The following is a 21,410-nucleotide window of genomic DNA, read 5'->3' on the forward strand; positions in this document are numbered from 1 at the left end:
CTCCTTCTGTCTCTCTACCCCTCCCCCACTCGCTCTCTATCTCTCTTCCCCCCGCCAAAAAAAGAATTAAAAAAAAAAAAAAAGTGCCAGGGCTAGCTGCTGTAGCCCTAGAGGGCATTACTCTTAATTCAGGAAAACAAAAACAAAAACAAAAAAAACAACAAAAAAAACCAAATGCACAAAAGAACAACAGAAATGTGCTGTCTCACAATTCTGGAGGCTGGAAACTGAAATTGGAAACCCAAAAGCAAGGTGTCAGCAGGCCTGCTTACTCTGAAACCCTCTTGGGTGAGTCCTTCCTGCCTCTTGCCAGCTTCTATTGGTTTGCTGGCAATCTTTGGTATTCCTTGGTTTGCAGCTCCCTGACTCCAGTCTCTGCTCCCTTTATCCCATGGCCTTCTCCCTGTGTCTCTGTCTTCTTGCGACGATCTTCCCATGAAGACACCAGCCGCTTTGGATTAGGGGCCCCGCCTCCTCCCCTATGACACCATCTTCACAAATTACATCAACAACAGCCCTATTTCCAAATAAGGTCACATTCTGAGTACTAGAAGTTAGGATTTCAATAGATCTCTTTCTTTCTTTATGGGGGGAGGGGGACTGGAGAGGCCAAGGAAGGAAGACACAGCCAACCCTCAATCAGGGCTCTTTATCTATTAGCAACATTAGCCCTTGAAGTACAATGCTTATTTCTGCGGTTGCAACTTAGTGGTGTTACTTGAGCTGCAAGGTGCTAGACAAGGGGAAATTGTCTTTGTTGCACTAACTCAGCAGATCTTTTCTCCCCTCCCCAAGTCAGCCCTGCCCCAGAAGCCAGGGGAAGGCGCGGCCAAGAACACCAGTGGAGGACCGATGGAAAGAGGCTGGGGGCTTCTGGCTCCTGGTTCTTGTCCCCTCCCAGAGCGGCAACGTTCACCGTGATGGTTTTGCACGTGGGCCCTGGAGCCAGGCAGCTTGGGTCCAAATCCTGACTCTGTGCCCACAGGCCGTTACAGGCAAGTGACAGCCTCTGGTATTAGTTTCCTGTGGGCTCTGTGACAAATTAGCATCAATTTAGCAGCTTAAAACAACAGAAATGTACTCTCTTACAGCCCTGGAGATCTGAAATCTAAAACCAGTCTTAAAGGGACAAAATCAAGCCCGTTGAGTGTCTGACTCTTGATTTCAGCTCAGGTCATGATCTTGTGGGTTCGTGAGATCGATCCCCGTGTGGGGCTCTGTGTTGATGGTGCAGGGCCTGCTTGGGATTCTCTCTCTCCCTCTCCCTCTGCCTCTCCCCTGCTCATGCTCTCTAAATAAATGAATGAATGAATGAATGAATGAATAAATAAATACCAGCAGCAAAGTGTCTTTTCTCTCTGACCCTGCTTTCCTCCCCCTCTGTGTATAGTCAAATGTCCATGTGCCTCCCTCTGTAAGGACACTTGTGATTACATCAAGGGCCACGAGGGTCATCTAGATAATGTTTCCATCTTGAGATCCTTAACTTAATCACGTCTGCAAAGACCCCTTTTACGCAGACGGTAACACTCACAGATTCCAGGGTTTAGGACCTGGAGATTTGTGGCTGCCATTATTCAGCCAATCACACCTTTTTATTTATTTATTTATTTATTTATTTATTTATTTATTAAAAATAATTTTTTTAACATGTATTTATTTTTTAGAGACAGAGAGAGACAGAGCATGAGCAGGGGAGGGGCAGGGAGAGAGGGAGACACACAGAATCCGAAGCTCGAGGCTCCAGGCTCCGAGGCATCAGCACAGAGCCTGACGCAGGGCTCGAACTCTCGAACCACGAGATCGTGACTTGAGCCGAAGTCGGACGCTTAAGGGACTGAGCCACCCAGGCGCCCCCAATCATGCCTTTTTAAACTTTAGTTCCCCCAACTACAAAACAGGATCCTGTGAGGATTCACCAAGTTATAAAGATAAAGCCCTCAGTGGGGCTCCTGGGTGGCTCGGTCGGTTAAGCGTCCAACTTCGGCTCACGTCATGATCTTGCAGTTTGTGGGTTCGAGCCCGCATCGGGCTCTGTGCTGGAAGCTCGGAGCCTGGAGCCTGCTTCGGATTCTGTGTCTCCCTCCTTCTCTCTGTCCCTCCCCTGCTCACACTCTGTCTCTCTCTCAAAAATAAACATTAAAATTTCTTTTAAATAAATAAAAAATAAATAAACATTAGAACGATTTTTTAAATTTTTTTTTCAACGTTTTTTTATTTATTTTTGGGACAGAGAGAGACAGAGCATGAACGGGGGAGGGGCAGAGAGAGAGGGAGACACAGAATCGGAAACAGGCTCCAGGCTCCGAGCCATCAGCCCAGAGCCCGACGCGGGGCTCGAACCCACGGACCGCGAGATCGTGACCTGGCTGAAGTCGGACGCTTAACCGACTGCGCCACCCAGGCGCCCCTAGAACGATTTTTTAAATAAATAAAGTCTCTCCTTTATGCCTCAGTTTCTCTGCCTGGAAAATGGGGAAAGAGGGGTGTGGAGTTCAGGAGTTTCCCAGCTCTTTCACTTCCTGGGGTAGGTGGGTGGGTGGGTGGGGTTCCTCTCTCATTCCCCATTTTTGCAGAGGGAGGCCCTGACAGGTGATGTCACCACATCTGGGAGGTGGCCAGGCCGGGATGGGAAAGCCACATTAGTGTCCCCTGGAGCCACAGCCGTGCCCCCACTGACAGCCAGGTCAGGGGCTTCGGGCTGGTGGCAAGAAGTGAGGGGGTCGTGGGTGTGCACTCACACATGCGGTCTCTGTGTCTCCCCTTGCTCTGTCTGAAGGAACTGGGTGTCGTTCTCTCCAACTCCCTCTGCTTCTGCCTCTGTGTCTGCCTCTCTCTGTCTCCGTGCGTCCATTTCTCTCCGTCTCTGTCCTCTCAGGTGAAGAGATCTCTCTCCCTGTCTGGCCGCCCCTGAATCAGTCTGTCCACGGCGCCTCTCCTCTCCTCCCCGCCATCTGTCCCTCTGTCTCTCTCACCGTCTCTCCCTCTCTGTGTCTCTGTCTCTCACGGTCTTTCTCCCTGACTCTGCATGAGAGTCTCCTCTCCTCAGCTGGGGGAAGCCCCCGAAACCTGCAGGCCCCCCTCAGGGCCCAGCAGTCAGGGAGGAGAGGGGCGAGGCCCCGGTGAGTCAGGAGGAGGAAGGAGCTGACATTCCTGGAGCTCCTCTGGGATTGTACGTGGACCCAGCCTCCCGCCCGCCCCCTCTCATGACACGTCACTGGACCTCACAGGTGTGTGTCACTTGAGAACGAGTCACAGAGAGAAAGAGGCCGAGAGATAGAAAGAAAGGCAGGCATGGAGGGGCGCCTGGGTGGCTCAGCAGGACCAGTCCCTGACTTCGGCTCAGGTCACGATCTCGCGGTTTGTGAGTTCAAGCCCCGCGTCGGGCTCTGTGCTGACAGCTCAGAGCCTGGAGCCTCCTTCGGATTCTGTGCCCCCCCTCTCTCTCTGCCCCTCCCCCACGTGTACTCTGTCTCACCCCGTCTCTCAAAAATAAATAAATGTGAAAAAAACAAACACTAGGCTCTACTGCCTCTTAGAAGATAGGATTTTGGGGTGACTCTTCTTACTTTACCTTAAAATTATTACCTTAAGGCTTCAATGAATTAGTAAGAATAACAATGCGATACCTGTTATTAGAGCGGTAGAGGGAGTCCTACTTACCCATTGCCTACTCCTCTTCCCCTCCCTTATTCTGTTCCAGCCACACTGGCCACTCTCCTGTTCTTGATCCCACCAGGACACTCCCACCTCAGGACCTTTGCACTGCCTGCGGCCCCTCCCTGGAACTCTTCCCGGACCATCTACCCAGCTTCTGCCTTCACCCCATTCAGCCTCTGCTCACAGGCCACCTGCTCAGGGAAGCTCTTCCGCATCACCCCACTTGAACTAACCATGCCTCACTTGTACCCTTGCACTTCCTTCACCAAGGTTCGCTTTCCACCTTCCTTATCACTGCCCGACAACCGTAGATTAAACAACCCATGTTTACTCCCCATTGGCAAGGGTAGGGACTTTGCTTTGTTTCCTGCTGTGTCCCCAGTTCCCAGACCAGTGCCTGGTACAAAGCAGGTCCTTGGTAAATGTTGAAGGAATTTGTTGAGCCTTCCTTGGGGACCAGCAACTACTTCAGACATTCCACCTGCATTAAATTGCTCTGATTGGTCGGTCAGAAGGACCCCCAGATGGAGACACTAGACTGTTTCATCTTTTACATGTGATTTTATTAAAAAAACATTTTTTTTAACATTTAATTATTATTGAGAGAGAGAGAGAGAGAGAGACAGCATGAGCATGGGAGAGGCAGAGAGGAGACCCAGAATCCAAAGCAAGCTCCAGGCTCTGAGCTGTCAGCACAGAGTCCGACGTGGGGCTCGAACCCACGAACTGGGAGATCATGACCTGAGCCGAAGTCGGACGCCCAACCAACTGAGCCACCCAGGCACCCCTATTTTGCTCTTTAAAAAATCTATTAGGGACCATTACAAACACACAGAAAAGGAGACAGAATGGCAAGTCAGTTACCCTGGTTACCCTGATATAATTGATACAAGTATTCTGCCTTTCTTGTTTCCTACAGCATTTTAAAGTAAACTCAGACATCAATGACATTCACCTCTAAATATTTAAGTCAGCGTCTCTAAAAACTAAGAACGATTTCTCGCATAACCGCAAACCCATTTTCATAACAGCAAGATCTACTTTTTTGGATCAAGTGCTTTAAGGCGAATTAGAGACATTACATTATTCCACCTCCAAATATTCCCGCGTGCATCTCTAATGATAACGACATTGCCCCACATAACCACAACACCATTATCCCTTCTCACAAAACGAACAGAAATCGTTAACGATAACTGATGATCAAATGTCCCATCAGGAGTTTTAAGCGGCCCGCTGAGGTCCTTCGCCCGAGGCCCCATAGCAGGAAGCAGGAGAATTGGAATTTGCACCTCGGCTGACTGGAGACGGCCCGTGACCACTACACATGAGTCAGAGCAGAGCCAGCCCCCCTACTCCTGGCCGGCCGCGCCCTGGCAAAGGAAGTTTTTGAGGAGGAGGGGTGTGGGGGGAGGAGAGGGAGTCACCCACGCATCTGCGGCTGACTCGCTCTTTCGCAAAATCTCTGGGAGGAGCCCCGGGGCCACAAAACTGTCTCCTTCCCCAGGCCAGACTGAGAGGTGCAGGGAGGCCGCCGACAGGACCTGCTGCCACCAGACATGGGCCGCCCGCTGCTGCTGTCACTGCTGCTGCTGCTGTTTCAGACCTGCATTCCAGGTAGGGACTGGATGCCGGAACCTCTGAGCGGGGAGCTGGGTCTTGAACTTAGAGGAGAGGGTGGGGGAGGGGGGTGGGCTCAGAGTTCGACGGGTTGGAGGGCGAGGGCTCAGTCTCCAGCACCCCCCCCCCCGACACACACACACTCAAATAATAATCCTTCTGCTGTCTGCAGCCGCACACAGCACCGTACCTGGCCCACAGTAGGTGCTCAGGCAATTATTAGTCGAGCGAAGGCGTGTAGTTAACCACAGCCACCGTCGAGTGAGTGCGTTCTTTATTCCGGCCGCTCTTCTAAGCGCTTTCCTTGCAATTTCAAACTGGACGGGCTGGACGAGTCTTAGCCCTGCTTCAGAGAAGGCAACCGGCACAAAGAGGTTAAGTAACCGGTCCGAGGTCACACAGCCAGCCCTTGAGTAAGTGGGATTCTGACCCCGCAGCAGGAACGTTGCGCAGACTTCTCCACGCTGTCGGATCTCCCCCCACCGACCAGCCGCTTGAAAGACAGGGAGGACGGCGCTTCATTTTACAAGAGGTCTAGAGAGGCCGAACGTCGCGGAGGCAGGGGCTTGGGATCCAGGGCTTGTCCCTCGAGCCTCGAGGACCTTTGCTTTCACTGTCCCCTGGCCGACGCTAACCTCTCTACTCTTTTCCCCCGGAAATGTACCGGAGAGGGTTGAAAAACGAGAGGAAATTGAGAAGGAACTGAGTCAAGGCGGGGCGGGAACGCGGGTTGCGGGGTGGTTCGACACTGAATAACCCGAAAAGCTCTCCGGGATCATTCGTGGCCAAGAATGAGTAATGACTCCAGGCGAGTGCGAATTTGGGGTGGGGAAGGGACCCCCTGCAGGGGAGGCCTGGTAGGCGGGGATAGGAACTGGGGCGGAGCTAGTGGGCGGAGTTATAACCACAGGACGTGCCAGCGGGCTGGGGCTAGAACCTCGGGAGGAACTGGAGGGCGGGGAGAGAGCTTCGTAGGAGGAGCCTGTGGGCGGGGAGAGAGTTTTGGGGGAGGAGCCTGTGGGCGGGGAGAGAGCTTCGGGGAAGGAGCCGGTGGGCGGGGAGAGAGCTTTGGGGGAGGAGCCTGTGGGCGGGGAGAGAGCTTCGGGGAAGGGGCCGGTGGGCGGGGAGAGAACTTCGGGGAAGGGGCCGGTGGGCAGGGAGAGAGCTTCGTGGGAGGAGCCGGTGGGCGGGGAGAGAGTTTCGGGGGAGGAGCCTGTGGGCGGGGAGAGAGCTTCGGGGAAGGGGCCGGTGGGCAGGGAGAGAGCTTCGTGGGAGGAGCCGGTGGGCGGGGAGAGAGCTTTGGGGGAGGAGCCGGTGGGCGGGGAGAGAGCTTTGGGGGAGGAGCCTGTGGGCGGGGAGAGAGCTTCGGGGAAGGGGCCGGTGGGCGGGGAGAGAACTTCGGGGAAGGGGCCGGCGGGCAGGGAGAGAGCATCGTGGGAGGAGCCGGTGGGCGGGGAGAGAGTTTCGGGGAAGGGGAGAGAGCTTTGGGGGAGGAGCCTGTGGGCGGGGAGAGCGCTTCCGGGGAGGAGCTCACGGTGAGCCCGGAGAGAACTTAGACCGAGGCTACAGTAGTGGGGGTTAGAACCTCCAGAGGTCTGGTGGGCGGAGTTAGAACTTAGGCTTGGGCTGATGGTCGGGGAGAGAACTTTGGGAAAAGAGTAGAGTTTGGGGTCGTTAACGGGGGGATAGTTGGTGGAAGGCACGGGGAAGTGGGGTAGAACAAAGATCAGCTGCAGTAGGGTGAGCGTAGACCGCCCCTCGGAGGGCTTGAGAGGCAGAATAGACAGAGGCCCGGTGTGGTGGGGGAAAGCACCTAAACTGCAGTTAGGCTAGACGGTCCAGATGGACAGAGGGTGAGGACTGGACTTTCAGGATTGGCCCCGCGTGGGTACCGAATTCAAGGGAAAATGAGCCAGGGCGGGACTTTAGAGAGGTATTGTGGGCGGGGATAGAACTTTAGGGTAGGGGGACGTAGGTACCACGTGGGGCTAGAGATAGACTGGAAGCAGCTGGCCTGAACCCAGGGTTGGAACTAAAGGTCGGGCCGAACGCGGAGCATAAACTTGAGTGCACAGGGCCTGGAGACTTGGTCCCGGTATTGGGGCATGAAGGGGCAAGGGGGGACCCTGGCACGGAGCTATAACAACCTTTCCTCTCCTCTTTCTTCCCCCAGCCTCCTGGGGCCTGCAGTGCATGCTGTGTGGGAGGACCGGGAAGTGCCAGGTGGAAGAGTGTGCCCCGGGCCAGGACCTCTGCAGGACCACCTTCATGCGCATGTGGGAAGGTGAGATTCCCGCACTTGGTTCCTGCAGGGAACTTGAGTGGCCACGAACCCTCATTTCACCAGTAATCAGGGATAGTGCAAAGGAAAAAGACAAGGAGACCCCATTTCACACCCACCAGATTGACAAGCATTCGAAACACTGACAAAGCAAAGAATGGATGAGAATGTGAGGCTGCAGACCCTGTTAATAGCGGGGGTAAATTGGCGCATCCCCCGCAAAGACCAATTTGGCAATATCTCGTACAGGTGAAGATTAGCATACCCCACAGCCAGCAGTTCAACTCCTAGGAATATAGAAAGCCCGAAGAACCTTGGACACACGTGCCCAGAGACACGTGTATAAGAAGGTTCTCAGCAGTGACGTCTGTGATACAGATTAGTCATCAGCAGAGGAGAAACATAGCATAAGCACACAATGGAATGCTGCAGGCAGTTTAAATGAAGGAACTAGAGCTATAGGCATTAAAGTGGATACATCTCAAAAACATAAGGTTGAGAGAGAAAAAGCACATTGCAGAGTATGATACCTTTTAATATAAATAGTATGTAACAATATACAATAAACACTATCCAAATAAACAACAGTATGTTAGGCACACCTAGTGTGAGAATTGTCTGTATCAGTAGTTGCTTCTGGGCAGGGCATAAGGGCAGTGGATGTGGGGGAGTGATCAGGAGACTTTAAATGTATCTTTAAAAAAATTTTTTTTAATGTTTTTATTTATTTTGGAAACAGAGAGAGACAGAGCATGAGCAGGGGCGGGGCAGAGAGAGAGGGAGACACAGAGTCCAAAGCAGGCTCCAGGCTCTGAGCTGTCAGCACAGAGCCCGACGCGGGGTTCGAACTCACAGGCTGAGACCATGACCTGAGCTGAAGTCGGACGCTTAACCGACTGAGCCACCCAGGCGCCCCTAAATGTATCTTTTAAATTTAAGTTCCTTTTCAAAAATATCTGAAACAAAATACAGCAAAATGCTAATACTTTATAAAGTTTGGTGACAGATACACAATATTTATTATATCACTGTCTTATACTATTTGGCAAGCTTGTAACATTTTCCTTTAAAAATTCCTATTAGAGAGGAGCCTGGGTGGCTCAGTTGGTGGAGCATTTGACTCTTGATCTCAGCATCGTGAGTTCAAGCCCAGCGCTGGGCATGCAGCCTGCTTAAAAAAAAAAAAAAAAAAAAAAATCCTATTAGAGGCATCTCACTGCTAAGCTGGGCAGGAGGGGTAGATGGATCCAGAAGTTCTCCACAACAGTGTTGTCCCTAAGACAGAGTAGGTTCTCTGTGCTGGGAGGGGGAGAGGGGAGACGGCTGGCCCCAAGAGAAGAGGTCAGCCCCAGAAGTGGGTGACCATATGACCAGGAGTATCAGAGGCCGGTTGGGCCCAGTGGAGCCTTTGGGGTGACAGAGACGCATTCCTCACAGTAGGTGACGAGCTGGAGGTGGTGGAGAGAGGCTGTGCTCACCCAGAGAAAAGCAACAGGACCATGAGCTATCGGACAGGCATGAAGATCATCACTCTTACGGAGGCCGTGTGTGGGTCTGACTTGTGCAACCGACCCAGAGCTGGTGAGTTAGGCAGCCCTTGCCATCCCCGACCCCCGCACCGTCTCTCTGACTCAAACTTGTCGTTCTCCTGATCCTGTCCCCACCAGCCCCCACGCAAATGCCCGTCTAACAAAAAGGCTTAGAAAGGCTCAGGTTCCCACAGGAGAGGGTAGAAAGCAACGGATCCATGTTGCTTGGTCATGCATGCCGATTCCTCTTTCTGGACCCGGTGAGGAAGGAAATTGGCTAAGTCCAGACCAGTCACAATGACGTCAGTTAAGCAGAGCACCTGCGTTTGCACTGTTTCTTGTTCATCCATCCTGACCTCAAACTTCCATCTGTTGGCGGGGACTGAATCAGATGTTTATTTTCAGGGAAGGGACACTAGCATCATCTTGCTGTTAGATTTGCACAAGGAAAGCACTAATAATGGAGTAGACTCAATTAATTCTAATTGCAGATAATATTCAAAATATTTAACAATATCAGTCGATGGCACTGACCAGTCAGAACAGCCTCCTGGAGCACCCCCCTCCCACCTTAGCTGATGAATCTTGGGAACATAGGGTTCTAAAGAGAGAGTTGGGGGGGGGTGCCTGGGTGGTTCAGTCAGTTAAGCATCTGAGCATTCAGCTCAGGTCATGATCTCACGGTTCGTGGGTTCAAGCCCCACGTCAGGCTCTGTGCTGACAATTCAGAGCCTAGAGCCTGCTTCGGATTCTGTGTCTCCCTCTGTCTCTGCTCCTTCCCCATTCATGCTCTCTCTCTCTCGCTCTCTCTCTCTCTCTCTCTCCCTCTCTCAAAAATAAATAAACATTACAAAAAAGATTTTTTTTTTAAATTTTTTTTTTCAACGTTTATTTATTTTGGGGACAGAGAGAGACAGAGCATGAACAGGGGAGGGGCAGAGAGAGAGGGAGACACAGAATCGGAAACAGGCTCCAGGCTCTGAGCCATCAGCCCAGAGCCTGACGCGGGGCTCGAACTCACGGACCACGAGATCGTGACCTGGCTGAAGTTGGACGCTTAACCGACTGCGCCACCCAGGCGCCCTACAAAAAAGATTTTTTAAGGAAATAAATAAAGAGAGAGTTGGGAGTGGCCAGGGGTCCACCAGCAAGCTTGGGGCAGCAGCTGTCAATTCAGTAATTTAGTAAGTAGTCAAACTATACCAGCCCCATTTCTAAGGCCATTTTATCCTGCGGGTGGTGAATGGAATAGTTGGTTAAACCCCATCCTGTACTTATGTGATACTGGGGATACAGAGGTGACCGGGATAGCTTTGGGCCTTACCACTGGGCTTACAGTCCGGTGGGGTGGGAGTGGGGGTGACAGACCCATCACCAGACAGTGACTGCTAAGATTAGTCAGCGCCAGGATGGGGAAACAGATCAGAGGGGTCAGAGCTGTAATGGGGAAGCATAGTCCAGAACTTTCAGGGCTGAGATAAAGGAAACAGACACCAGAGTGATCGGGGCTGGGAGGAATGAAGCGTTGGGGCTGTGGGACCTTTGGGGGAGATACTGGACTCAGGTCAGGGAAGTCTTCCTACAGGAAGCAATGACTAGTCTGGATCTTGAGGGATGAGTAGGAGTCAGATTATTAAAAAGACAGTGGGGGGGCGCCTGGGTGGCTCAGTCGGTTAAGCGGCCAACTTCAGCTCAGGTCATGATCTCACGTCCGTGAGTTCGAGCCCCGCGTCGGGCTCTGTGCTGACAGCTCAGAGCCTGGAGCCTGTTTCAGATTCTGTGTCTCCCTCTCTCTGACCCTCCCCTGTTCATGCTCTGTCTCTCCCTGTCTCAAAAATAAATAAAACGTTAAAAAAAAAAATTAAAAAAAAAAAAAAGACAGTGGGAAGGGTTTTCTGGGGAGAGCGACAGACACAAAGGTGGATGAAAGTAGCATGGCTTCGGGGGGGAAAAAACCGGCAAGAGGAGCTTGTGCACCTGACAGGGTCATATTACACAGGGCCTTCTAGGCTGTGGTGAGGAACATAGACCATCTGGGGAACAGTGGGAGGTCATGGAAGGGTTTTAAGCAGAGAGTGTCACCATCAGATTTGGATTGTTAAACAAATTATTCTGACCTCAGAGGGAAGCAACGATGGAGGGAGGGTAGATGAGGAGAGTCCAACTTGGAGTTGGCTGAGGCTGTCCAGATGAGGAAGAGGGCGACTGGATTAGAATGTCAGCCATGCAGCTGGAGAGAAGGGGGGTGGATTTAAGAACTGTTTAGCAGAGTGGGCGCCCAGGTGACTCCATCGGTTGAGTATCTGACTCTTGGTTTCAGCTCAGGTCATGATCTCGAGGTTTGTGAGTTCGAGCCCCACATCAGGGTCTGTGCTGACAGCGTGGAGCCTGCTTGGGATTCTCTCTCTCCCTCTGTCTCTCTGTTCCTTCCTCACTCATGCTGTCTGTCTCTAAATAAATTAATTAATAAATAATAAATAAACATTAAAACGTTTTTTTAATTTTTATTCATTTTTGAGAGAAAGAGAGACAGAGCATGAATGAGGAAGGGAGAGAGAGAGGGAGGGAGACACAGAATCCGAAGCAGGCTCCAGGCTCTGAGCTGTCAGCACGGAGCCTGACTCAGGGCCCGAACTCACGAACCGAGAGATCATGACCCGAGCTGAAGTCGGCTGCTCAACCAACTGAGGCACCCAGGTGCTCCATAAATAAATATCCTTTAAAAAAGAACTATTTAGCAGGTAGATGAGCAGGACTTAGTGATGGATTAGACATGGAGGTTGGTTTGCAGTTCTGGTCATGATGGGATCACATGTATTGGACTAATCTGCCAGTCACAGCCAGAAAAGCTGGGCAAATTATAAATAATTATTTGAGGTCACTGGAGAGCAGCAAATGAAGAGAGGAAGTTGAGATGCTACGATCCTTGAAATAAGGGAAGCACAGAAGTTGAGTTATGCAGACGAGCTGGGTGTTTCCTTGGGTGCACTTTCCAACTCACTGTTGAGGAGAGGAAATAGAACCCAAATAAGGGAGATCATCACTAGGCTGAGAAGACAAGGGTCAGAGTCTAGGGCTGCCAGAGTGTCTAGAAAATGAGAGGTAAAATCCTGGAACACATGGAACCACAGAAAAGGGAGTCCCCAGATTTGCAAACTTCTTTTAAGTCATTGGCAGGCTGTATGTGCATAGGGTGAAACTCCAAGAAACTCAGCAGAAAATAGTATCTGGGAAGTTACAGAACTGAGCAAAGATTCCAGCAGGCATATGATGCTGGAAAGACCAAAGTTGCCAAGTTGGAGAGAGAGAGGCCTTGGTAACCACCCCACGCTTTCCTCTCAGTCCACACCCGAGGCGTAAGGGCAAAACTGAAATAGACCAGCCCTAAAAATGCCTCCATCTGATCGTCAGCAGGAAGAAACCCTACCCCCCTTGGGAAGAAAATAACATTATTTAGAGCCTTTACAAATTTGCATTGTGATGTCTGGCATCTAATCAAAACTTACAAGGTACCCCGAAGAAAATAAAAAGGACCAATTAACAGGAAACCAAGAGAAAAATCCAACAGTAGAAACAGACCCGTAACGAGTCAGATAGTAGAGTTATTAGACAGGGAAATTTTTTTTTTTAATTTTTTTTTTATGTTTATTTATTTTTGAGACAGAGAGAGACAGAGCATGAATGGGGGACGGTCAGAGAGGGAGACACAGAATCTGAAACAGGCTCCAGGCTCTGAGCGGTCAGCACAGAGCCCGACGCAGGGCTCGAACTCATGGACCGCGAGATCATGACCTGAGCCGAAGTCGGACGCTTAACCGACTGAGCCACCCAGGGGCCCCGACAGGGAAATTTAAAATAGCCATAATCAGGGCCCCTGGGTGGCTCAGTCAGTTAAGCGTCCAACTTCGGCTCAGGTCTGATCTCGCCGTTTGTGAGTTCGAGCCCCCGTGTCGGGCTCTGTGCTGACAGCTCGGACCCTGGAGCCTGCTCCGGGTTCTATGTCTCCCTCTCTCTCTGACCCTCCCCCACTCGCACTCTGTGTGTCTCTCTCTCAAAAACAAACATTAAAAAAATTTTTTTAATAAATGAATAAGCCATGCCCAACAGAGTCCAAAAAATAGAGAATCGGATAAATTTTAGCAGAAAGGTGGTGTCCGTTTTTTAAGAGTCAAACAGGAAATACAGAATAGTGACCGAAATTAACAGCTCAATAGATGTGCTTAAAAGATGTGTGCAGTGCGGCAAAAGGATTAAAGAACCAGAAGACAGGGCAACTAGAGGTATCCAAATTGATGCTAGATGCAGAGGATCAAGGAACCTGCCGGATTTCTGCCCTGGGGGACTGAAGAACTGGGCCACCTCAGAGATGTGGAATTCAGGAGCGAAGGACCAGTTTAGAGAAGATGGAGAGCTTCCCTTGGGGCACGTAGCGATTCAGGTGTTTGAGGGATGGTCAGGGGGCCTCCAGGAAGCAGTTGGGTGTACAGATGTGGAGCTCAGAGAGAAGTCCTGCCTGGAGTGAGTTCCCAGCAGACACATGGAAATGAAGTCAGGTCGATGGATAGCATCCCCATGGGAGAGTGCGTACCGTGAGAAATGAAAACTGCCCAAGACAGAGCCCTTGGGGATCACCCACATTTAGAAGAACGAGATAGAAAAGGTCACCAGGGGACCCTAGAGTGGTATGGGCGTGGTGACGGCAGCCAAACCCAGTGGTGTTTGTTGTTGTTGTTGTTTTCATGGAAGTTCATGTTGGAATTTTAGTTATTTAGGGTTGGGGACGATTTGGCTTTGGATGTAAATGATTCACCTGATTCCAGCAGCTGGCCTGCCAGTTGAGAGAGGGGCCGAGACCATCCTCTCTCTTATGTAAGACTTGGCCCCAACTCAACTTGGATATTTGGGGTCAGGAAGGGGAGGGCATGCCAGGCTCAGGAATGGTGTGGGCCAAGGCCTGGGCAGAGGAAATGGCTATGGTGTTTCCAGGGAAAAATAATTCATCCTCTTGGCCTGGACCAGAAGGGGTGAGAGGCCGAGTTTTCACAGATCGATCAAGTGAGGCTTGGATCCCTGACACAACTGGGGAGTGTACTAATTATCTGTGGCCGCATTGCAGATTGTCCCAAAACTCGAAACAAAATTAAGCGTGTATTCTTTCACAAAGTTTCTGAAGGTCAAGAATCTGGAAGTAACGTACACAGATGATTCTAGATCTTTCATGCAGGTGTAGTCAAGGTGACTGCTGGCTCCAAAGGGAGCTTCACTCTCACGGACGATGTGATCCCGTGACTTGGGCAAGGCCTCAGTTCCTCGCCATGTAGACGAGTACGCGGAGTATTTGAGTGTCCTAACAACGTGATAGCTGGATCCCCTCCAGACCAAGGAATCCAAGAGAGAGCCAGGGAGGAGTTGCAGTGCCTTTTACGATCTTGCACAAGAGTTATACACCATCATTTCTGCAATATTCCTCTTAGTTATACAGGTCAGCCCCTCTAAGGGCACGCATGCCAGGAGCGAGGGGTCATGGGGGCTCGGACACTGGCTACCACAGGGAACGATAGCAGAGTTTTGATCAATTGTTGATTCATTCATTTAGCAAATATTTATTGAATATCCTCTCTGGCCCTGGCCCTGTGCTGGGTGGTGTTGGGACAAGATAGTGATGGAGACAGCCCCCCCCCACCCCCGGACCTAGCCGCTGGGGCTCCCAGGGAGGACCTAAAGTGGGCGTGGCTGGAAGGGGAGCCCAGAGGGGCACCTGATCCGGCCTGGGAGGTGGGGGAGGACTTCTTAGAGGAGGTGAAATTTGAGATGATGCCTGAAAAATGAGTAGGAGGAGACAGGGAGAGTAGGGAACAAGGAAGCGTGTTCTGCCTGTACACTCAGGGGCTGTGGGAAGTTGTGGAGGGGTAGAGCCTGAGGGGCTAGTGGAGGGCAATGAGGCAGGAGAGGTGGCCAGGACCCAGACTTTGATGGGCCTTGAATGCCGTGCTGAGTAGCTTGGATTTTATTCTGAGGGCACCGGGGAGCCATGGAGGGGTTTTGCGCAGAGCAGAGGCAGGGTCGGATTCAAGTATTAGAGGCATCCTTCCAAGCTCTGTGCTGAGAGCTCAGATTCTGTGTCTCCTTCTCTCTCTGCCCCTACCCTGCTCGTGCTCTGTCTCTCTCTGTCTCTCAAAATTGAATAAATGTTAAAAAAAAAAAAATTAGAAGCATCCTTCTAGGGCTGTGTGGGGATGCACTTGGTGGGGTTGGGGGGCAAGGATGGAAACCAGAAGGCCAAAGACAAACCTGGTGTTGAAGGCGGTCTGACCTGGTCATGGGGCTGGAAAGGAGGGGATGGATGCTAGAAAGATTCAGGAGGTGGGATGGGCAGGGCTTTGATGATTGGCTGAAGGGTGAGATGAAGAGGAATTGACACTAAAGCGAGTCTTCAAGGGAACTAGATCTCCGGGACTCTCCCAGGGGGTCTCACCCTCCCGCCCCTCCCCAAACAGGTCGGCCTCCCACCTTTCCCCGAACCCGAAGCCGTTACCTTGAATGTGTTTCCTGCGCCTCATCAGACCTGAGCTGTGAGAGAGGCTGGGTCCAGAGCCTGCAATGCCGCAGCCCTGGAGAACAGTGCCTGGAGGTGGTGACCCACCGGACCCTGGAAGGTGAGCCCCAACCTACCAGCAGCTCCTCCTCCCTGCTTTGTCCCGTCCCAAGGCTGCACTGAACAACCACCCCAGAATAACAAGCGTTTAAGCAAGGCAGAAAGTTAATTCTGTCACACAAAAGTCTAGTGATCCGAAGTCCTAGGCCACTAGGACAGTTCTACAGTCACCAGGAACCCAGATGCCTTCTCTTCTCTGCTTCCATTCTCAAGATTGCCTCATAGTCCAAGATGGCTGCCAGAGCTCCAGACCTCATGTCCAAGTTCTAGGAAGAAGAATGAGAAAAAGGGACCAAAAAATAGGCACTTTTCCTTTCGTGAGGGTTCTCCTTTCTGGAAGTCCCATAAAATCTTTCTATTTATATCACATTGGCCAGAACTCAGTCACATGACTACACCTGTGGCGGGTGGAAAATGTGTCTTTTGGCTAGATAATGGCTGCCCCAAATAAAATGAGGGTCCTGTAATGAACCACGAAGCAGGAACCCGGCAGATGACTGCTGCCGTGGGCAAACCCAGTCTCAGCCCCGGGCCAGTAGCCTGATCTCTCTCCTCTGCCCCCTACAGGCAGTCCAAGGGATGAGCACCACACCCGCGGCTGTGGCAACCTTCCTGGCTGCCCGGGCCCCACCGGCTTCCACAACAACCACACCTTCCATTTCCTGCAGTGCTGTAACACCACCAAATGCAACGGGGGTCCAGGTGAGGGGCAAGGGACGCGCGCCACGCGAGGCCTGGGGTCGGGGCAGGGAGGTGTACCCAGGCTGCTGCCACTCACTCGCAGGCCACCCCTCCTCTCTAGGTCTCTCCGTCCTCAAAGATGGGTTGTGTGGGAATTCGATGAGCCCGTCAAACCTTTGCCAAGACCCATGCTTTATGCTTCCTAGAATCTTTCCACTGCTCACCTCCCTGGTCTGAGCCACCTGGAGCCCTTGCCTACATTGTTACAGTAACCTTGCTGGCCCCCCTGCTTCCACTCCTGCACCCTACAGTCAGTGCCCAGCACAGCAGCAAGAGTGATTTCTTAAAAATGTAAACCAGAGCAAGCATGGGCCCCTCCTTCCTCAAGTCGCTGCGGCGACTTCCCCTTGCTCTCAGAATAAAATCCAAAGGCCGTCCTATGCCCTATGTGATCAGCACCTGTCTGCCTCACAGTCTGCACTGATCCAAACTCCATCCTGCCTCATGGCCTTTGCACATGCAGTGCCCTCTCCTCCAGGAACACGTCTCGCCCACGGGAGTTTGCCTAGCTGGCTACTTCTCATTTGTTAGGTCTCTGCTTTGAAGTATGGTCCTCGGGGAAACGTGTCCCTGTCCCTCCCCTCCAGTGTAATCCAGCTCCTTCGTGTTATAAACCAGTACTGTCCAACAGAACTTCTCACAGTGGTGGAAATGTTCTATATCCGTGCCTTCCAATATGGTAGCCACTGCCTCATCTGGCCATTGAGCACTTGAAACGTGAACTGAACTTTGAATTGTAGTTAATACGAGCTAACTTCAGTGCCCATGTAAACAACCACACTTGGCTAGTGGCCACCATACTGGACAGGGTAGCTGGACTCTTTGGTCTTCCACAGCTGCTTGCCCAGTGCCTGGCCAGATGGGGGCTCAGGAGGAGCCGGGAGGTGGGATTTCTCTCAAAGGTTCTATAAAGAACCCGCCAGAAGAGAGTGCCGTTCAAATGCCTGACCACAAGGTGGCTCCAAGACATCTCAGGCTGCGAGGTGACAGTTCTAGGGAGGTAATACGTGGAGGGACACCCCTCCACCCCACCTGCCCAGACCCCCATGCTAATTTCCTTGGTTTCTGTGTCCTTGTCTGCTTCCAAGTTGTGGAGCTTCAAAACCTGCCTCTGAATGGCCTCCAGTGTTACAGCTGTGAGGGGAACAGCACCCATGGATGTTCCTCCGAAGAGACTTCCCTGACTGCCTGCCGTGGCCCCATGAGTCAATGTCTGGAAGCCACTGGCAGTAATGGTGAGCCCCTCTAGGAGGCTGGGAAAGGAGAGTTGTGGGTGGGAGGCTGTGGGCTAGAGGTCGCCTTGACAGAGATGGGTCTTCCTGTGGAAAAGGTAGGAGTTCCTTTGGGAGGGTGCAAAGTGTAGTCGGGAATTAGGGCTTCCATCAGGAAATGGGTGTTTCAGCAACAGAAATGTGGGCTTCTCTGGGGGCGGGGCTTCCTACGGACATCACGGGCTCCTGTCCTGTGCCATCCTGGACCAGTCTCTCTATTCCAATGGTTCTCCACGTTTTTCATCTCAAAATTCCCTCATTCTCTTAAGAACTATTACTCGTGTCCATGATCTCTATAGATATTTACGGCATTAGAAGTGAGAAGTGAGATGTATTTATTAATTTATTGTATTATTATTTTTTTAAATTTTTTTTCAACGTTTTTTATTTATTTTTGGGACAGAGAGAGACAGAGCATGAACGGGGGAGGGGCAGAGAGAGAGGGAGACACAGAATCGGAAACTGGCTCCAGGCTCCGAGCCATCAGCCCAGAGCCCGCCGTGGGGCTCGAACTCACGGACCGCAAGATCGTGACCTGGCTGAAGTCGGACGCTTAACCGACTGCGCCACCCAGGCGCCCCTATTAATTTATTTTAAAATAAAACTTCATCCCATCTGAACATATTTTTTATTTAAAAAAAAAATTTTAATGCCACTCTCCACAACGAAAACATTTAATGAGAAGACCGGCATTGGCCTACCGTTTTGCAAATATCTTTAATGCCTGGCTTAACAGAAGACAGCTGGATCCTCCTATGTTTTTTTTTTTTTTCACGTTTTTTTTAACTTTTATTTATTTTTGAGAGACAGAGAGAGACAGAGCACGAGCGGGGGAGGGGGAGGGGCAGAGAGAGAAGAAAACACAGAATCCAAAGCAGGCTCCAGGCTCCGAGCTGTCAGCACAGAGCCCGACGTGGAGCTGGAACTCACGAACGGTGAGATCATGACCTGAGCCAAAGTCGGACGCTTAACCGACTGAGCCACCCAGGCGCCCCAGGAGCCTCCTATCTGCTTCTGTATTCGGTCGGCTGCAAGATCACATATCCCAGGGTTTCTGGAAGACCCCACTGCACGCATAAAAGAGCGGAAGAGCCAAATGCTGTTTTAGCATTATTATGAGAATAATTTTGACTTCACACTTCCCCTGGAAGGGCCCGAAGGACCACATTTAAAACTGCCGCTTTAGGGGCGCCTGGGTGGCGCAGTCGGTTAAGCGTCTGACTTCAGCCAGGTCACGATCTCGCGGTCCGTGAGTTCAAGCCCCGCGTCAGGCTCAGGGCTGATGGCTCAGAGCCTGGAGCCTGTTTCTGATCCTGTGTCTCCCTCTCTCTCTGCCCCTCCCCCGTTCATGCTCTGTCTCTCTCTGTCCCAAAAATAAATAAACGTTGAAAAAAAAAATTTATAAAACTGCCGCTTTCGGGGCGCCTGGGTGGCGCAGTCGGTTGAGCGTCCGACTTCAGCCGGGTCACGATCTCGCAGTCCGTGAGTTCGAGCCCTGCGTCAGGCTCTGGGCTGATGGCTCGGAGCCTGGAGCCTGTTTCCGATTCTGTGTCTCCCTCTCTCTCTGCCCCTCCCCGGTTCATGCTCTGTCTCTCTCTGTCCCAAAAATAAATAAATGTTGAAAAAAAATTTTTTTTTTTTAATAAAAAAAAAATAATAAAACTGCCGCTTTCTTCGGGTGGCGCCCACCACAAGGTGGCATGTCACCTGGGGAGAATTCCAGGCCTAGCCCCAGGAGCTCACACAGCCTTCTCTCTCCTCAGGCCTGGGCAACCCAAGCTACACAGTGAGAGGCTGTGCAACCCCCTCATGGTGCCAAAGTCTCCACGTGGCTGAAGCCTTCAGCCTGACCCATCTCAACGTCTCCTGCTGTTCTGGAAACGGCTGTAACCATCCAGTCCTGGATCGCCAGCCACGCACGGGGGGTGCCCCCCGGCGTGGTCCCGCCCACCTCAGCCTCACAGTCACCCTGCTTATAAGTGCCAGACTGTGGGGGGGCACTCTCCTCTGGACCTGAAGCCCACGCTCCCCCTGCCCTGGCTGGATCCAGGGGAACCCTTTGCCCTTCCCTCGGCTTCCAGCGCTGCAGATTTGCTGTGTGACCTCAGGCCAGTGTGCCGCCCTCTGTGGGTCTCAGCCATCCCAGCTGTCAAGACACCTGTCTCACAGAGTCGCAGAACCAGAGGAGAAAAGCTGGAGATAGGCTGCAGGCCAGCAGGAGAGGTCTTGTCATAGTAGTATCGTTGCACCATCGTTGTTATTATTAATTAATATTTGTTTTATTTAATATTTTATACTGAAATAAAGATTTTTATACCAGTGAACAAGGCCCGATCTTCCCGTCTCTGTAGCATCTATCTTTGGGAGGAGGAAGGCGGGGCGGGGGCACCTTTCCTGGAATCGGGGGTCACACTGCAGGACCGAGGCATTTGAGGCCCTAGCCTTGGGAACGATCCCATGTAGACTCCCACCCAAAGCCACCTCCACATCGATTTGTGGGCTCCAACTCGCTCACCCAAGCACTCACCTTCCAGTCTCTTCTCCCGAGCTCCAAAAGGTCAAGACTACTTTGTTGTTCTAAGGAGCAGCATCTGCCTCTCCCAGGGGGCTCTGAGACAGGAGATGAATGGGAGGGTTACTCTGATGGCCGGAGCTCCCTGGAGGCACTGCAGTGAGGAATAAGGACAGGATTACATCTCCACTGATGCCCTGGTGGCAGGAGATAGAGGCTGGGCTATATTTCCTAGGATGCCTTCGGACTGACCGAGAAAAAGACAACAACTCTCATCTCAATGGCACTCTGGGGGCACAACACTGAAGAATCCCATGTTTGCTGAGGCAAACCCGTAGAGACAAAATTACATTCCCCAGCACCCTATGGCTAACGAACAAAAGGAGAAGACATCTTCCAAGGTATCTGGGGCAGGTAAGGGACAGGGTTTCCTTTTAGGACCTCCTCTAATCACACATCACTGATGGTCATTGTGGTGGCTTAACGAGGTGGGGTGGCATCTCCAGCTCTTGAACGTGAGTGGCTCTGTGACTGCTTCGGCCAACAGAAGGTGGTCTGGAAGCTATGTCATGTCGTGTTCTGGGCCCAGGCTTAAGAAACTGGCTCTGGGGAAGCCAGCTGCCATGTGAAAGTCCTCCTACACCGAGACTGCCATGCTCCGGGGACACCCACGCTATTCATAACATGGATGCCATATGGGGAGAGAGCCCCAGATGTTCCAGCCAGCTCAGCCCAGACACCAGACAAGTGGGCAAGGGAGCGACCCCGGACATCGCGACCCCAGCTGACGGCATGTGCAGGAGAATCAGGACGCCCAGCTGTTTTCATTTCCTAGGACTGCCGGACTAACTACAAACTTTCGAAGCAGGTGGCTTCCAGCAACAGAAATGTAGTCTCTGAGAGTTCTGGATACTAGAAGTTGGAAATCAAGGTATTGGCAGCAGATGTGCTCCTTCTAAAGTCGCTGGTGAAGAATCCTTCCTGGCCTCATCCTAGCTTCTGGGGGTTGCTGACAATCCTGGGCGTTCCTGGGCTTGGAGCCACACTACTCCAGTCCCTGCCTCTGTCATCACATGGCCTTCCTCTCAGTGAATGTGGCCGTGTGGCTCCAAATCCCTCTCGCTCCCTATAAGGACACCGG

The 21,410-nt window shown here is 51.8% G+C and overlaps 1 protein-coding gene across 2 annotated transcripts; it reads left to right on the forward strand.

Moving 5' to 3' along the window:
* Positions 1-4,888: 4,888 nt before the first annotated feature.
* Positions 4,889-20,081, forward strand: PLAUR (plasminogen activator, urokinase receptor). Of its 2 annotated transcripts, none has more exons than XM_043598699.1 (7): positions 4,889-5,277; positions 7,454-7,564; positions 8,999-9,142; positions 15,588-15,746; positions 16,313-16,447; positions 17,575-17,721; positions 19,521-20,081. In XM_043598699.1, the coding sequence occupies exons 1-7, from the start codon at positions 5,220-5,222 to the stop codon at positions 19,772-19,774; spliced, it is 1,008 nt and encodes a 335-aa protein (XP_043454634.1). In that variant the 5' UTR covers positions 4,889-5,219; the 3' UTR covers positions 19,775-20,081. The 2 variants fall into 2 exon arrangements, with proteins under 2 accessions (XP_043454634.1, XP_043454635.1); XM_043598700.1 differs by having other exon boundaries at positions 5,012-5,277; positions 9,002-9,142.
* Positions 20,082-21,410: the final 1,329 nt, after the last annotated feature.

The sequence above is a fragment of the Prionailurus bengalensis genome, chromosome E2, assembly GCF_016509475.1.
Source record: "Prionailurus bengalensis isolate Pbe53 chromosome E2, Fcat_Pben_1.1_paternal_pri, whole genome shotgun sequence".
Lineage (NCBI taxonomy): Eukaryota > Metazoa > Chordata > Mammalia > Carnivora > Felidae > Prionailurus > Prionailurus bengalensis.